This window comes from Panicum hallii, chromosome 1 (assembly GCF_002211085.1).
Source record: "Panicum hallii strain FIL2 chromosome 1, PHallii_v3.1, whole genome shotgun sequence".
Classification (NCBI taxonomy): Eukaryota; Viridiplantae; Streptophyta; class Magnoliopsida; order Poales; family Poaceae; genus Panicum; species Panicum hallii.
In genome coordinates this window covers 1,966,921-1,983,818 of record NC_038042.1, presented here as the reverse complement: position 1 = coordinate 1,983,818, position 16,898 = coordinate 1,966,921, and the positions used below count along the sequence as shown (strand labels likewise).

The window sequence follows — 16,898 nt, the reverse complement described above, 5'->3', positions numbered from 1 at the left end:
CAAGTGGATGGCACGGACAGACAACTCTACCCCGGCAGGCGACGGCTTGACAGGTAAAGCGATGCATCGTGGCCGTCAGTTCAGGTCGCGTTATTCCCCCAGCCCTGACTGACATTTTTTTCTCTGTTCTTCCAAAGTTTCAGAACAGGTTCGTATTACTCGGCATGGTTTTTTAAGCCGCGTGACATTCTGAAGACCGAGCACGTAAGAACAAAAATGGTTTTATTTTTACCAGTCAAAGATTTGCACGTGAGTTCATATGGAGCCTTTCAGATGCTGGAAACCTGCAACTCTTACACGTCATCTTCCATCAAACGAAGGTGGTGTACTGTGCACACAAGTGGTTTGGACGTCGCAATAGTTTACACTCGTTAACCTGCGCTGCAACTGAAAAAAGCGTGGTCCATGTAGCCGTGCACTGACAGTACCCTAGTGACTACAGGTGCTATTAAGCCATAACCAACTCGATCGAGCCAGGCACACAAAAAAAAAAAGTTGCAGCAGCTTGCATGCATCACTGCAGGAATGGGTGGTGGTGCCACCTCGTCACCTGCCACGAGTTCATGACGTCTCGACGCATCTGCCCACGACAAAAAGAAAAAGAAAAAGCTGCTGATTGAGTGATTACTGAAACGGAATCTCCTTATTTACAAGTCGCCTGTCAGTCACGTTGACACGGCTTGTAAGTAGGTTCCGAACTAGAATTTTACTATTATTTTCTTGATCTCGTCCTTCTTTTCAGCTAGAGGACACGGGGAAACGACGCATGGGCCCGGTGGTTCACCCGTCCCTGTCCTCCCTCCGGCCCGGTCCAGTCCAGTCTCTGATGTGGGAACCAGTTCGATGGCCACTGCGTTGTGCTGGCTCGTCCCTAGCAAAGCAAGCTGCCTCTGCCTTCGATGCATCACTTCACTTGGGCCCCACGTGATGGGGTTGCTCGTGTTGATGCGCATTAAGTTTCGATGATCCTATGTTCTTGAAATGGGTCTTCGATTGGAATCTAGTAGCTGAGAACTAGGGTCACAGGATCAGCTGCTGCTACACTATCTTGTGCTACCACAGTGTAGTGTAGTGTGGTACTGTTCAAATGGTATGGCCAGTGGCCAGTGGGTGCTTCTCACTGTACTCTTCCAGGACTAGGTGTACTTGATTGTTGGTAATTAATTGGCATTTGGCAATGGCAGATTTATGCACAAGAAAATTCACCCAAAAAGGTAATTATGATTATAATCCGTTAAAATATAGACAGGGCAATTTACGTGTGATGGACTGATGATACGGCCACGAGGCGGCGGCGGCGGCGGCGGCGGCCGGGGCCGGCCGGCCTGCACCGGCATGGCCGGCGAGACAGGGCGCGCGCCGCCGAGGCCGAGAGCGGCGGAGCTGATCTGTTTGCATGCACACATCGCCGCACCCGTGACTCCTCCATCGAAGCCTTTTTAAGGACCGGTCGGAACCACCCATCTCCATCCGCCATGATCCGCGAGGGCCACGAGCATCCGCGCCATGAATGCCTTGAGCTTCCGTGAACGTTCAAGCTTCCCTGCACGTTGGCTGGCTCCGTGGCGGCGACGGGGTCAACCGCTTTGTCTGTCCTGGAGTCCTGGCCGCCACGCCGTTAGGTACGGTCGCGTTTTCCACACGTACAGCTAGAAGCCTGGAAAAAAAAAGATTTTAATCTGAACAAAGCAATCATGCGTGTCACTGTAGCTCCGCTTCCTCTGCGCCGTGTGCTGTCGGTGGCTGACGACGGCGGATCGGAGTACCCGTTGCTAGCGCCGGACGGCGACCGGCCGGGTTCTTTGCGTCGCCGGACTTGGCACCGGAGTACCTGTTGCCGCCGCCCATTGGTACCGACTTCCCGCTGCATAACGATGGTCGGTCACCTGATTCTGAAGTCTGAACTGCTGCTTTGGTAGAAGATGGTGCGTCCACGGCCGTCAGATTAGGAACGTGACGTGGCATGTACGAGCCGTTTGCCCGTCGCAGCAGGTTCGTTCACGAGCCGTTAATATAACCTGCAACCTGCATGAGGGGTAGGGCGGTTGGCCTGTCATGACGTCACGCCTCATCCCCTTACACGGACAAACACAAAATAAAATAAAAGCCGCTGGAACGGGATCTTGTTACCAAAAGGACCTTGGGTCACGTTGACACGACCCGTAAGTGAGTTTTGAAGTATATTTTAAGAATTTTAATCCCCTTTTAACTTCAGCTAGAGGACACGAGGGAGAAAGATGGCTACTAGGTCGGTCTCACGGTGTGTGTGTGCGCGCGCATGGCGGGCGGGCGGGCGGCCGGGCCGGTGGTGGTTCGTGGGTCGCTGTCCGTCCGGTGCAGTCCCCGATATGGGAACCAGTTCGACGGCCACCGCCTTGTGAGGCCCGTTCCTAGGAAGCTCTCTGGTCACTTCCCATGTGGTGGGCTGCTCGTGTTAATGAATGAGTTTATAGTTTCCTTTTTTTCTTTGGGAGGAATGAGTTTATAGCTTCCTAGTGTACGTTCTTGAGATTTTGTGATTTAGATCCTATTTCGCAAAGCTCCTAAAGTAGTTTTGTCCGTACATGTAGTGTATCCATCCCGAGGGGTGCGAGGTTATCCTAATCTCGCACTAAGCTTCTGGGCGACAGGGCGTGAGGCCCGGGCCTGACACCTGGGGGTACGGTCTCCGAACCTCCCCCACGTACTAGCAGGTCCGGTGCCTCCACGTGACTGCAGGGATGAAGTGCTCAGGAATAGCTACCACGGGTCCGGACCTCCGCGGGATGGTCTTGGGCCCCCACGTGTGGGAGCCGGACCCCCAGGGAGCCTAAGCGCCTGGGCTAGCCGGGGGGGGGGGGGCGGGGGGCGGACCTCCCATCCCACCAGGGAGGGGGTCCGGTGCCGCCATGCGCCCCTAAGGAAGCGGCCGCTAAACCAGCACCGCCACGTGTCCAATGGATTCATGCCTTCTGCGGGTGGTTGGGGTGCGCGTGCCCAAAACAGGGCATGGGCTGCCCTTTGACACGTTGGGCAGGTATGGGTGACACTACAGTAAGCCCGCCAGTTATCGAGGCGGCGCGTCACGTCACAGTGCCGCGTACGTGGGCAAGGGACGTATGGTCACATCACGTCGCCGCGCGCGTGGGCGAAGGGTCATTATGACCTGCTGCAGGAAAGCCCCAATGTGCGCTACTACAGTGCGCAAAGGCTATATCACGGCAGGTCAGTATAGCCCCTTCGCCTATCAGCGGGAGCTGACTCTACATCGACAGCACGACTCCCTCTACGCATGTCAGCGGTAGCAGACCCTATGCTAGCAAGACGGCACAGGACCATATCCAAATGGAGGATACGCACGGAAGCTGATGAAGAAGATCTTCAGATCTGAGTCATTTAAGGCTCCAATGTGTACGTTATTTAATATGTCGCCGGATCCACTTGTCGGGGCCCCGCTCAGTGTACACGCTCCCCATTGAGCCTATAAAAGGGAGAGCACGCACCTTAGAACATAAGTTTTCACGCACACAGACCCACTCACACTCACGCAGGACCAGAAGTTCCTCCCCCCAAACTTGCAAGCAATACATCACACAGTGGAAGTAGGGTTTTACGCTCCGGCGGCCTGAACCACTCTAAACCCGTGTATACTACTCGTGTTTATACGCCTCTAGATCGAGCATTCCTTGACTAGCCACAAACTCATCCTAAGCTAGGATTAGGCGGGTGTACTCCGCCACCCGACTGGAGAAATCCTCCGACAAGTTTCTAGATTAAATTTAGAAGAAGCTCTACCAAATAGTTTTACTAAGAAAATAATTGTATACTGATTTTGTAAAGTGATTCTCTGAAATGAACCGTGGAGCTGGGAACTGTAAAAAATAGCTCTTCTAATTTACTTTTTATAAAGCTAATCTTAAATTCTCATTGAATAACTTTCAACTAGTGAATCACTTCTCTTAGATAATCAGTTTTGATAGAGAATCAGAATAGGTTGGAGTTCTACCAAATAGATCTTCAGTGAGTGACTTTTCATCAAACCCCTGTCGTAGAAAAACGAGGTACTAACTCGTAATTTCAGACAAGTTAACTCGTGTCATGAAATCAGATAAAACAGACGTGGCGACTTTATAGCATCCGCTTGGACATGCGGCGCGATCGGCGGGGGGTGACGGCGACGGACCGGCGATGCCATGATCAGCACGCGGCGGGCCAATCTGAGTTCGTTTATTCCGGCGGTTAGGCCCACTAATCCACGAGCATCGAGCGCTCGCAGCGCACATGCCGCGTTGCTTTTGAGCTTTCGGAATGGAATCTTCGGAGCGTCGTCTTGCTAAAGCTTGGTTGCTTCAATTCCTATGGGCCATGCCGTTTCCCTGCGCCTGCCCCGCCGTGCACCGAGGTTGGTGGCGCATCCGCCGCACATGTGCGGGAGCCCGGGCGGCCGGCGGGCAGCCAGCCGAGACGGACGGCAGGGCCCGGCATCATCATTCCGTCATGACCGGCGGGACAGGACGCTCGGCGGCAGCGAGAGCAGCGGAGTTGATCGGTTGGCCTGCACACATCATCCATGAATAATGATTCACCAGAGAGGTCGACTCCATCAGCGGTAATCATGCCTTAATAATCCCCATGTACGTATGACCATACATGGCCTTGCTGGCATGGCGTTTCACTGTTTTCAGTCCGGCCGGCGGAATGTCCATGGTCCACGGAGATGTTCATGGGGCCGCCCGGGAGGAAGACACCTCCATCTCCATCCGCGATCACTCGTGAGGGCCGCAGCGTATACAGTGCACGGAAATTCAAAGCCAGAACCTCGGCAGCTGGATCCCGTCGGCGGTCGCCGGCGCCACCCGGCCACCGCCGCGTTCCATGTGATCATCGTGGAGCTAGCCCCTGGGGACGTTCGCCAGCACGGCGCGTATGAGCGGGAGGCTCTGGCTCGCCGGCATTCTGGTCGGGTCGGTCGGCCTGATCGGCGCCGTCCTCAAGCTCCACGATGGGTACTGGCCGGCTCATCCCCGCCGGCCCTGACGCCGTGTGACCGTGGAGGTTTCCCGGACGGCTGGCGCCCCTGTGTTGACAACGGCCGTGGCCTGCCTGACCTTGCTTTCCCGGCTGGTCATGGCGTCAGCTGCAAGACCACCACTCTGTAGCTAGGTCAACGAACGGTTCAGCTTGCAACTGTAGCATCAGTGCTTGTGCTTCACTCCAGTCGTCGTGCTCGTGGTGTGCCGTCCCCGTCGGTCTTACCGTTACAACCAGCACCGCCAGCGACGGCTCGCGATCGAGCGCGTTGCTTGCTCGAATCGCCCTCCGATGAGCATCGTCCCATCACCTGAAAACCATTCGTGGATGGATGTGTCGATTTGGAAGCTAGGACTGGAGGCGAACGGGATCGGGCCTTGTACGGCGCCGCCGGTGCGCTCTGGATGCGGCGTCTTCGTCAGGCGACATGAAGCTTGTCCGAGATCGCAACCAGCTCGATTCGTCCACCATCGCTGCCCCCTCATTGTTCTTGCACGACGGCCGAACGGACGGCCGAGATCAGGGGTGGACTCTTTCTTCCCCGGGGCTACGCGAGGATGGATGGAAGCTTCCGGTTCACAGGTGAGGTACTGAGGTGACGACACGGCGGGGCAGGTGGCGGGTTGGCAGCCGCCGTCGCACTTCCACGATGGGGGCGCGTCGCGTGCGTTGACGAGCGGTGGCGGGCGCGCCAAACTTCCCTCCTCCCATGATCCCATCTCGGGCGCGCGCGGATAGCGCCGTGATCCCGTCCGCTCCGCTCTTCGCGGGACGGCGGCGCGGCCGAAGCATCCTCCGCCGCCGTCTTCCTGCCGAATCGCGACGTGACGAGAGGGAGAAAGCACGGACGGCAAAGTCGCGGCCCTTTCCATCGTCTTCCTCCTCCCGCCTCATCCGTCCCCCGTGTCCGGCTGCTGCCTGCTGACGCCAAACGACGCGCGTCGCCGTCGCGGTGGGTGCGGTCCGCTGCCGTGGGCGCGTGGCGCTCCCTTCCATTGGCTGGCCAACACGAATTAGGCTCTGCTCGGTCGCTTCGTGCCCTGCTGCTACGAACTCCATCCAGTTCGGCACAGGATGAAGAAGCTCAACTTTGATTTTGGAGGCAGATCGGAGCGGGGACTCAGGGAGAAGCTGCAGCCACAACAGTGCCTGAACTGACATACTTGACAGCAGGATTCAGAGGTCAGAAGAGTCTCACAGATGACCCACATGACTTGAGCTCCATGATCCTTTGCATGCTAAGCTTGGAGTACTTTACATCCTGACATTCATAGATATGAGTAGCCAATAATCACAAAAGGGTTGTTTCTATAAATTAAGCAATTAACAAATCATCGTCTGGGCTGGATTGAGCTGGCCTCTCTCCAGTAGTACTGTAGAATATAAACAACATGTTCTTGCTTTTGCCTGTCCATCATTTCCCCATCCTCCTTTATGTAACAAAACAATGGATCCAATGAATCTTGCTAAAAGGATCGATCGAAGCTCGAAAAAAAAAAGAGCAAAAAAAGAAAAAAAGAACTCGAAGAAGATGTAAGCTCAGCGAGCGACCACAAGGCACAGATGTGTCTGATAGATACACCAACCTATCTACCTCCTCCCACCTCTGGACCCGGTCATGGCAGCCGGCTCATGGCCTCCCGCAGCGTGGCCCTGAACCTGTCCAGGTCCATCCGGATGTTCTGCTTGTCCAGGTACGCCGTCTTGAGCGCGTCCCAGCCCTGCTTGTGCACGGCGTAGGGGTCGGTGAGCACCTGGTGGTTCCTCGGGTACTGGTCGATCAGCGAGCTCTCCTCCAGCTTCACGTTGTAGTCCATGTAGCTCACCTCCATGTCCGCCGCCGGGTCCTTGAACGTCACGCTGGTCAGCCACTCCAGCCCGCCGAAGGGCACCACCTGGATCAGCACGGCGCCGCGGGGCAGGAACACCATGTTGGTCAGCCCGGCGCCGTGCACGCCGACCATCACGTCCGCCGAGTTCACCAGCCGCGCGAACGTCGCCATGTCCGTGTGCTGGTCGGGCTCCGCCACGCGGACCTCGAACCCGGCCTCCGCCGCCGCGCGCGCCATCTCGCGCTCGTTCAGGAACCGCCGCGAGCCGCGGCGGGAGATGATGAGGAGGCGCGGCTTGCCGGCGCCCGTCGCGCCGCCGCGGGACGCCGCCTCGCGCTCCAGCCCGAAGGCGCGGCGGAGCGCGCGCTTGAAGTCCACCACCGAGACGTGGCCCGGCGACCGGCGCGGGTCCACGCCCATGTCCTTATGAAAGGTGGCGCCGATCACGATCCGGGGGAAGCAGTGGACCTCCTGGTCGTTGTCGACGTCGATAACGTCGTACCGGGTGAGCTGCCGGAAGAAGGGGGTGAACTTGGCCACCCACCACGGCTTCATCCCGGTGAGCAGGAACTGCACCCGTCCCTTGAACTGGTGGGTGCTGATGAAGAGCGGCACCAGCACGTCGGTGTAGTCGTGGTACAGGTTGCCGGAAAAGCCGCGGTTGGAGAACATGAACCCCGGGACCGAGTGGTTCTTGGTGCACGCCGGCGCGGCGCCGCCGGCGGGGAGCGGCTTGAGGGTGTACTCGCGGACGGTGGCCATGGCGACGGGGTCGTGGTAGCGCGCGTACGGCTTGGTGCGCCACTCCCGGTCTATCCCGCTGACGTAGATGGTGGAGCGGTTCCCGTCCACCCGGATGTCGCCCGACGCGTCGCACCGCTCCGAGCGCTTGCTCGTCATGTAGCACGTCGGCTTCGCCTTGCCCTTCTTGCCTTTGCCTTTGCCGCCGCCGGAGGTGGCCACGACGGCCGGCGTGGTCACCGCGGACGCCGTGGTGGGCACCTCCTCTTTCTCCTCTTCCTCCTCCTCTGAAATCCAAGAAGAAAAGGTAGCGATTTTTGAGCACAAATTAGGAAGCAAGCTGTGGGGAGTCCGAATTCGAAATCAGGAGAATCCTCCTACGGTCGGGAAGGAGCTCGCGACTCACCTCCGGGCGTCCTGGCCGGCGATTCCTCCGTCTCCATCCGGATGCTGGAGTTCATCTGCTCCTGGAGCTGGTCCTCCGCCTTGCCTGCGCGCACGAGCCCACAGAGCAACGTCAGCAAAAGGGAGCTCCCCACCCCACCACACGACCGGATCGAGAGGACGGGATGATGCTGGCTGGAGAACGGGGCGGGCGTACCGAAGGGGGTGGCGCAGTATCTGGCCTTGACGATGCTGAGGACGCAGAGCGAGAGCAGCATGGCGCCGATGATGACGCCGTTGCTGACCCGCCGCGGCTCCTGCCGGCTCCGCAGCGACGGCTTCATCTCGCCGTCCTCCTCCTCCCGCCGCAGCCGCCGCCTGCCCCCGCTGGCCGGAGCCCCAACCCGGCCCAGATCTGGCGCGCCGCGCCCAAAGCGGCCGGCTTTCGTCGCCCGCTTCCCCTTTGACCTGCTTGCTCTCTCTGAAGAAGAAAGGATGAGTGGGCGAGCTGGCAGGGAATGGGAGCGGGGAGCGAGGACAAGGAAGGAAGGCTCGAGATGCTATACTTAGCTGAAGGGGAGGCTGGAAGGAGGGAGACTGGTCTTAAGCTGCTGGCTGATGCTGCCGTGTGGAGCTGGATCTGAGGGAGGGTGGGGCAGGGGGATTAACCTTGCTTGGACCGTGATTTCTGTAAAAGTGGGACGTGAAAAAACTGTTAGTGAAAAAGCTGCTCTGGGAAAGTATAAGACCGTTTGATTAGAGCAGCCGTGAGCTGTGGAAAACTACGTGCTGTGGATAAAATAACTGTAATACCCCTGAAGGTTTGTGAGACTGTTTATATACCAAAATACTTATACAAATCTAATATGTTCACTATTTGCATGTAAATATATCTTTTGGAAAGGAAAATATTAAATTTTCTAATTTTTTCATCCATATGGTTTACACAAATAGATCTGTAGCAATTACACAGGATAAATAGCTCATAAAATTATGATATATGTCAACATAAGCTTAGTGTTTGGCAATTCTGATTATTTTCGACCGATTGTCTGAGATGAGTGGTAAGATATCTGAAGTGCCCCCGAGACTAATGATATCTCATTTTTTATTAAATACAAGGAGATGTCAATAATTTTTTTATTCTTTTATCTTGAATAGATATACAATACATTTACAAGAAATTAAAATAATAATTAAGTAGCTAATCCATACATCAACTTTGCACTAATGGTCCATTAACATATCTAAAATCTATTAAATCTTTACAGCACTAATAAAATATAATAACCGCATCACAATATTGCTTGTATTATATGTTCAGGGAGGAGCAGTCAAGACGTGTCGGTGTTTAGGGGATGAGCAGGCACAGCATAGCTAGGAGAGAGCATCCGGGCGGGGCGGCGCTGGGGCCGGCGGTGCGGTGACGGACCGAGGCGGGGTGGGGCGGCGCCGAGGGGGCCGGGCGGGAGGCGCGGGTGGGATGGACGACGGACGGAGGAATAGAAGAGAACCTTTTTTATATAATTAGTGGCAGGTGGGTAATTTTTTACCCCAAAAGCCATTAAAAGCAGGGAAAGAGGTACTTTTACATTTCTACTACGGTAAAAATTATTTTTGGCAAAATCACCTAAGACGTTTAAATTCTTTGGTTGATTTTTATCTTTTGCAAAAGCAAAAGATTGGAAAACCTAACCGAACCCACCCTTAACCATGACGGTGAGAGCGGGGCGGGAGGCGCAGGTGGATGGGGGATATGAGTCGGACGGGTGAGGGATATAGACGCGAATCGTTTTTTAATAACTAGTGGTAGATGGGTAATTTTTTACCCTAAAAGCCACTGAAAGTAAGGAAATAGATGCTTTTACGTTTGTACTATGGTGAAATCTATTTTAGGCAAAAGCACCTAGGATGTTTAAACTTTATAATTAGCTTTTAATTTTTGAAAAATAAAAGCAGATTGGAAAGTCTAAGCAAACTTACCCTCTTAACCATGGCGGTGAGAGCGAGCGCACGACGGCCGCGCGCGGTTGACCGGCTCGCGGACAGCGAGGCGAGGCGGCCGGCCCGGCCGGCCCAACCACCCGGGCAGCCGCCGATGGCCGCGGCACCGGGAGCGGGAGGCAGGAAGGGAGAGAGCCGCGGCACGCGGGCCCCGCGTGCGGCCGTTGATTCAGCTCTGGGTGGTGGGCCCCCGCCTGCTAACCAAACCCGCGTGTTAACTTCCGTTGGCCCGTTAACCGGGGGCCCAGCCGGTGCGGGGTTTGGTTTTGTTTGGACCCGGGGGACCGGGTCTCTGACCAGGGACGCCTCCATCATCTGACGCGGTCCGAACAGTAGCACAGCGGTAGCCACCTCTGGGCAGTGATGTTGCTTGCGGCGAGGTCTCGTGCTTGGGCCGTGACGCTGGTGTCGGCGTGGGTAAATAGCCGCTCCTACTGGGTGGTGACATGGACGGAAGGGTAGACCGGAACGGACGATGCTGGAGAGCTGCCGTGACGCGCCTGTCCGTCCTTTCCGTCAGTTAGCACACGGTCGTTACGCAACGGCAAGGTTCCGGTACAGAATGTGGCGGTAGCTATGACGCACGGCTGTTGCCACGGTGGCGCGGTCTCGATCCAAATTCTATTCGAACCCCCGGCCACGGCACGGACCGGCCGCTTCATGGCCCTCACCCCCCGGGCGTACGTCGTGACGAGCACTCCACCGCACGGCGCGCGGCAGCATGTGCCGGTCCGGGCTCCGTGCTCGGGCGCCAGCCAGGCATCGGAAGCGTGCCACGCTCGCCGATCGGTCGGTCGCTGGATGGACGTCGACGGCGACGGCGGAGATACATGCACATGGCGATGCAAGTTGCATTTTTTTTTTCAATATTCTGGTACCATGGTTATTCGAAAAAAAGATGCTGGTATTATGCTGCTCTGAGAGCACACTACTCGATCGCCTGCTGACTCTCCCTTGCTCGCCTCTCGTGTCATTTTTTCTTTCTTAATTTCTCGGGGGGTTGTTGAACGAATCGTGCCCGTGTTGTCATTTTTTTAGAAAATAAATTTAAAACATCGTGGCGTTTATTTTGGAAGCACGTAGGCCGTAGGCGCGTGTACTCTACCAACCAAATATGGTGGCGACCACCGGGTTGTTGGTGCCGCCGGCGTGAGCAGACGCGCCTGGCCGTATGCGCGCGGGCGCGTGCGACCATAGCCTACACGCTTGACGCGCCGAAGAGAGAGAAAAAAAATACACCGAGAATTCGGGTGCGGCGTCGGTGTCCGCCCTGCCGGCCTCGCGGTCTATGGGGGCTCTGGGCCGCGCCGCCTCCCTGTCCCTGCTTGTCCGGGTGCTACGCGCAGCAACGCAGTCGCATCAAAAAGGTCCACCACGGCTCCGTCTCCGCCCCCACCGCCGCCAACGTTTCTTGTCTCCGGTAGCGGCCGCAGCGGGAGACGCCGCCCTGCAACTCGCCACCGTCATCGAGCTGCTACGCCCGATCCTAATCTTAATCCACCGGTTGTCTACTCGATCGCTGGTGGTCGGCGGCTCCCGCCACCTCGCCGCGCCGTCCACCAAACTCGTCACCGGTCATCCCTACCGTTCCCAACTTCTTCTCTAAGGCCGTCAGCCACCATAAGCCCCGGCAGTTCTCTCCCCGAGCTCCGGCCGCCGCTGCGCGAGAAAAAAAGAAGAACATAAGCTCGGGCCCACCCGGCAGCGACGTCGCGCGGCTCGTACGGCTCCTCATCCTGCAGTAGGCCGCGTGACTCCTAGCATCCCCGGCCTCGCGACCGGGCCTCGCGGGGGTCCCTGCAGCGTGGGCCCCGCGCGGAAGACGGCGCTCGTGCTATACAACGCGTGAGCGACCGCGGGCCTGATTCTGTCTGATGAGTGCTTAGCATGTCTGTGACTTCTGTTCCGTGTGCGGAATGCTACTGTTCGCAGCCCGACTGCTGGGCCGGCCCAGTGGGCAGCCCAAGTTCCAAATCAAGAAAGAGATGGGCTACCCGGGCCGACAGCACGCATTCCGACCGGGGGGCAGAACCGAGGCGGCGAGATGGAGTAATGGCTTTCCATTTCCTCTCCCCCGCCTCCTCCCGCCAAGTCCACCAGCACAGCTGCGCACCCACGCATTTCAATTTTTCCCCCAATTATTTATCCCTCCGCTGCTCTTCCCCCTTTTCTCACTCCCCACCCATCTCCGCATCCCCACGAGCGAGCCCTCCGCCCTCGCCGCCTCGAATCCCCCGACCCCCGCGCGGCGCGGCCGCGAGGGAGGAGTCGGGATCCGCAAGGCGACAAGGGCGGATCGCTGGGAGGCGCGGCGGGAGATCGTTAGATCCCTCCCTCGCTCGCGGGCCGCCGCCGGGGGGCGATGCTGAGGACGAAGACCCCGCGGCCGCGCGGCGGGAAGGCGCGGCCCCGCGCGGGCCCCGCGGCCTCGGCTGTGAAGGCGAAACGCGCGGCGGCGGCCGAGGGGAGCTCGCCGTCCGGGGAGCTCTCGCTGCAGCTGGAGCACGTCTCCCTCATCTCATTCCTCTCCGACCGCTGCCCAGGCGCCCCAGCCTCTGGGCTCACGCCCTTCGAGGCGCTCCTGGAGGAGGAGGACGAAGACGGCTCCCGCTTTGACCTGTCCCTGCCGCCGCCTTCGCTTCCTCAGCAGCAGCAGCAGCCGCCGCTGCTGCCGCAGGCCTCGCCGATGGACGCGGACGAGCCCATGGAGGAGAAAGACTGCTGCATCCTCAGCCAGGATTTCTTCTGGTCGGTTCCGATTCGAGCTCAATGTTGGTCCGCTCTGACAATGTGGTCTCAGTCTCAGATTAACCCTATTCCACTTCTCGATGTTTTGCAGCACCCCAGACTACATCACGCCGGAGATGCCGCAGGTGACCAATGAATTTGATGATGATAAGGTGGGGAAGATGAGATTTTCTCTTTTTGAGTGTGCGTATGGCAATGCAGTGACAGTGTGATGTGCTGAGCCCCATTTTTCCATAACTGCTGTAATGGTTTTGTGCAGGAGAACATCCCTTGCCCCAAATCTCCGGAGAAGTCAGCGAATCCTCGAAGCAAGAGGTACAGAACCGGTGAGTGAGACTTCCACCCCTCAGACTGATTACTGATTGATTGGAGTGTGAAACCTAATCTGACTATAATCAGTAATTGTTGTGTACTCATGAATTGATGGGCCTTTTTCTGTTTCCATATTCCATCATAAGTGGGTGAATACCGATACTTGCAGATTGTTCATCCAAAGGCCTGGAATCCACAGACTTCTCTTTCGACCAGCAGATTACTCCAGTCCAGTTTGACAGTCTGATTCGAGATGATTCGGAGGAAGACAAGCTGATGCAACCTGCATTGCATACGAGGGGTGGTTATGTTTCACAGTCGGCAGTGGCTCTGCGCTGCCGGGTGATGCCTCCACCATGCATCAAGAATCCGTATCTGAATACAGATCCATGTATAGATGATCATGTTTACGGTGGGAGGCAGTGCAACTCAGCAGGTATCATTTCATGCTACCAAAACAGTTCAAAAGTATGTACATTAATCATGCATCTGTGCGCTATGCTTCAGTTGCTTGGACGTCTAAATATGTAACTACTGCATATATTTTCTGCCTCGACATAACAAAAAATATTGATATCTCTACATAATTATAATGAATACTCAAACAGATCTAAATAGTTTCTTTTGTTTATTGTACAAAGGGTTTTCTCCTTCAATTGGTGGCAATGGTCTTTCACGCTACCGGACTGATTTTCATGAAATTGAGGTATACCCTGAATTATAATTACATGCATGTTCATGTTCAAGCTGCACTCGTCCACTTTGATGGGTGGTTTTATTCACTGATGTAGTGACATGCTTAATTCCCAGAAAATTGGTCATGGGAACTTCAGTGTTGTGTTCAAAGTTCTGAACAGGATAGATGGGTGCTTGTATGCAGTGAAGCGGAGCATCAAACAATTGCATAATGACATGGAAAGGTAATTTAATAGCAGTGTTAGTGCTTCACTAGGACTAGGATTGCCCATCGACTAAAATTGCATAACTACATCTTCAATGCAGGAGGCAAGCAGTGAAGGAAGTCCAAGCTATGGCAGCCTTAGGTGGCTCGATAAACTTTTTTCTTCTTCGTTTTCAGCTGCATTTGCTAGGATGGTCTAACATCTGTAGCATGTCTTTCCAGGTTCTCATGAGAACATAGTTCGATATTTCACCTCTTGGTTTGAGAATGAGCAACTTTATATTCAGATGGAACTATGTGATCGCTGTCTATCTATGAATCGAAACCAGCCACTAAAGTGTGGGGAAGCATTGGAACTGTTGTGTCAGGTTTGAGACTTTGAATTACTAAGTTGTCGTTTACCAATTCTATTCCTTCTTGATCACAAGCCTGAGACTTACTGTTGTAATCTGTCCTGAGCAACTTTTTAGAAACATGGAACTACTCATTAGCATGTTCACCATCTCAGCTGCAATCCACTTATGTTAGCTTCTATGCACATTTATTCATTTGAGTATGTCCATTTTGGTTCAGAGAACGAACATCTTCTGGAACTAATCATGCTAGTTGCAAGACTGTTGCAATGAAATTAGAATAGGAGAGAATCACATTTCATTGTCCTAACTGCTAGGTTGAATTAAAGAGGCGTTGGATCGATAAATTCCCCAGTTTGATGTTATAGTTAAGTCTACCACTCCAGCTTGTTGAACATATACCAAGTTGAATCCATGTGAACTTGTGAAGATGCCAAGAAATATAGGGCGCATGCTAGTTTTGTGGTGTATGTTCTACAGCTACAAAGTCAAAATATGTTCTACTTGTGCAAGCTTTAGAGTGGGAGAGATCCACTTCAAAATTATTTATATCAATTAGGAATGTGTAAGCCTATGTCCTGTTAGACATGAATTAGTAACCTTTCCTTTCTCAACCTCTCTGGAGTTCATTCAGCAGTAGGCATTAATGCTTCTAATCATGTTCTGTTAGACATAAATTAGTAATGTTTCTGTTTTTTAACCTCTCCAAATTTCTTCAGTGCTAACCATTCTAATCATATCTTCTTTACTTCACCAGAAAACATTTTCCTTTTATTTTTCATGTCTATCTTGGTTAAAATGTTAATAATAAACTTTGTGAAATTGAAGATCTGCGAAGGCTTGGATTTCATTCATGAACATGGCATAGCACACCTTGACGTGAAGCCTGATAACATATATTTCAGAAATGGTATCTATAAGCTTGGAGATTTTGGTTGTGCTACACTTATTAACCGGAGTTTGGCAATTGAAGATGGAGATTCACGTTATATGCCTCCAGAAATGCTGAATGATAAGTATGAGCATCTTGACAAGGTTGACATCTTTTCTCTTGGGGCGGCCATCTATGAGCTTATAAGAGGCACCCCGCTTCCAGAGTCTGGGCCTCACTTTACAAGTCTTAGAGAGGGCAAGATCACATTACTTCCAGGGTGCCCAATGCAGTTTCAGAGTTTAATTAAGGTATAACATCATATGTCTTCTCCTTTCCAGTTCTTTTTTTTTTGGTTTCCTTTTATATATGCAGAATGGTGACCAACGATACTATTCCATGAGATCAATTTCTTTGGATGGAAATTCTATCCCTAACAAATTGAGCATCACTTCATACTCATACCCTTATTTTACACACAAAGGCAAACAATGTTCCTGTTCTCTAATATTGATGTTTGGATTGTTACTTTTGATTCTTTTGTTGAATTGCTACTGTTATTCATGACAACAAGCAAATGCTTCCCAAGCATATGGCACTTAATACTTCCCCAAGTTCCAATACCCAACTGATGAAACAGTAGTAGAATATGTAGTCTTTGGATCTAAAGGGATTTACTGCTGGATCTCTTTTCAGTAGCTTATTTTTTTTGCGCAAATTTTAGTACTTTGTTCTATAGCTGAGACAGCTATCAGCTAGTTGATAGTGAAATTGCATTTCTACCATGCTTATCTGGGACTCTGGGTACACAATATTAGAGCTATTATCTTGAATTTTGTATGCTGAGTTACAACTTTGGAGAATTTTGTTTGCTGCTCACACTACAACTTTAAGAAACTTTGGCACCCTAACTTTGCATGCATACTGTAGTGCAGAAACTTTTATTTTTCACAGCTGTAGCAGGCGAAAAATGATCCTAAATATTCTATTCTGCCCATTTTCCAGTCCATGATGGATCCTGATCCGGTGAGGCGGCCTTCAGCAAAGGAGATCCTGAGACACCCCGCTTTTGAGAAGCTCCGCAAGGTCCCGGCGAAGAAGTAGAAACGCTGCTGTCCCATCAGATCCCACCAGCAAGAGAGCAAGTGGGCTCAGCTGCCATTCGTCAGCTGTTCCCAAATTTTGTATATCTATCGACATGACTCTCTGAACAATTCAACTCGAATCGGTTTTCTCCCAGTGATGGCCAACATGCCTGCCCTGATCTAATGTTGTATAGATACTTTTGAAACCAAGCGGTGATCCGATCTTAACCACTGGAACCTGAGTAGTGCTTGTAAGTTATGGCTGTGTCATTTGTTAAGGCTACCATCCTTTGGTTGCTGATATTCTTTTGTCATGGCTGTGCTTGGCTTTTGTGCTGGAAGAATTGACCATGCGCTGTGCTTATATGCATGCCTGACTCATCCTATTTTTGCCGTCTAATCTAGGACGACTGGCGGATTAAATATGTGCACTAATACTCATCCTATTTTTAGGAAGTAAACGGGGTTTTCACTAATCCCTTTTAGTACTTTGGTTGAACTTGGTCGCATATATGATCTTCAATCCTCCCTATGTTTCATATGAAATGCTGTGTTTTAAACTGTTTTTACTGAAATACTTGCTCCATTCCAAACTACAGGTTGTTTTGGCAAATTTAGATTCATGTATATTTATCTAGATTAATCAAAATGATTGAT

The 16,898-nt window shown here is 53.2% G+C and overlaps 2 protein-coding genes across 2 annotated transcripts; one reads left to right on the top strand and one right to left on the bottom strand.

The window, feature by feature from the left end:
* Window positions 1-6,298: 6,298 nt before the first annotated feature.
* On the bottom strand, window positions 6,299-8,311 carry LOC112901664 (protein O-linked-mannose beta-1,4-N-acetylglucosaminyltransferase 2-like). The gene is made up of 3 exons (XM_025970625.1): window positions 8,185-8,311; window positions 7,990-8,073; window positions 6,299-7,870 (listed from the first exon to the last, which is right to left on the bottom strand). The coding sequence occupies exons 1-3, from the start codon at window positions 8,309-8,311 to the stop codon at window positions 6,627-6,629; spliced, it is 1,455 nt and encodes a 484-aa protein (XP_025826410.1). The 3' UTR covers window positions 6,299-6,626.
* Window positions 8,312-11,985: 3,674 nt separating this feature from the next.
* Window positions 11,986-16,555, top strand: LOC112903491 (wee1-like protein kinase). The gene is made up of 10 exons (XM_025972791.1): window positions 11,986-12,719; window positions 12,811-12,871; window positions 12,979-13,045; window positions 13,201-13,467; window positions 13,673-13,737; window positions 13,842-13,951; window positions 14,034-14,074; window positions 14,155-14,300; window positions 15,114-15,467; window positions 16,162-16,555. The coding sequence occupies exons 1-10, from the start codon at window positions 12,334-12,336 to the stop codon at window positions 16,258-16,260; spliced, it is 1,596 nt and encodes a 531-aa protein (XP_025828576.1). The 5' UTR covers window positions 11,986-12,333; the 3' UTR covers window positions 16,261-16,555.
* The last annotated feature ends 343 nt before the right edge of the window (window positions 16,556-16,898 follow it).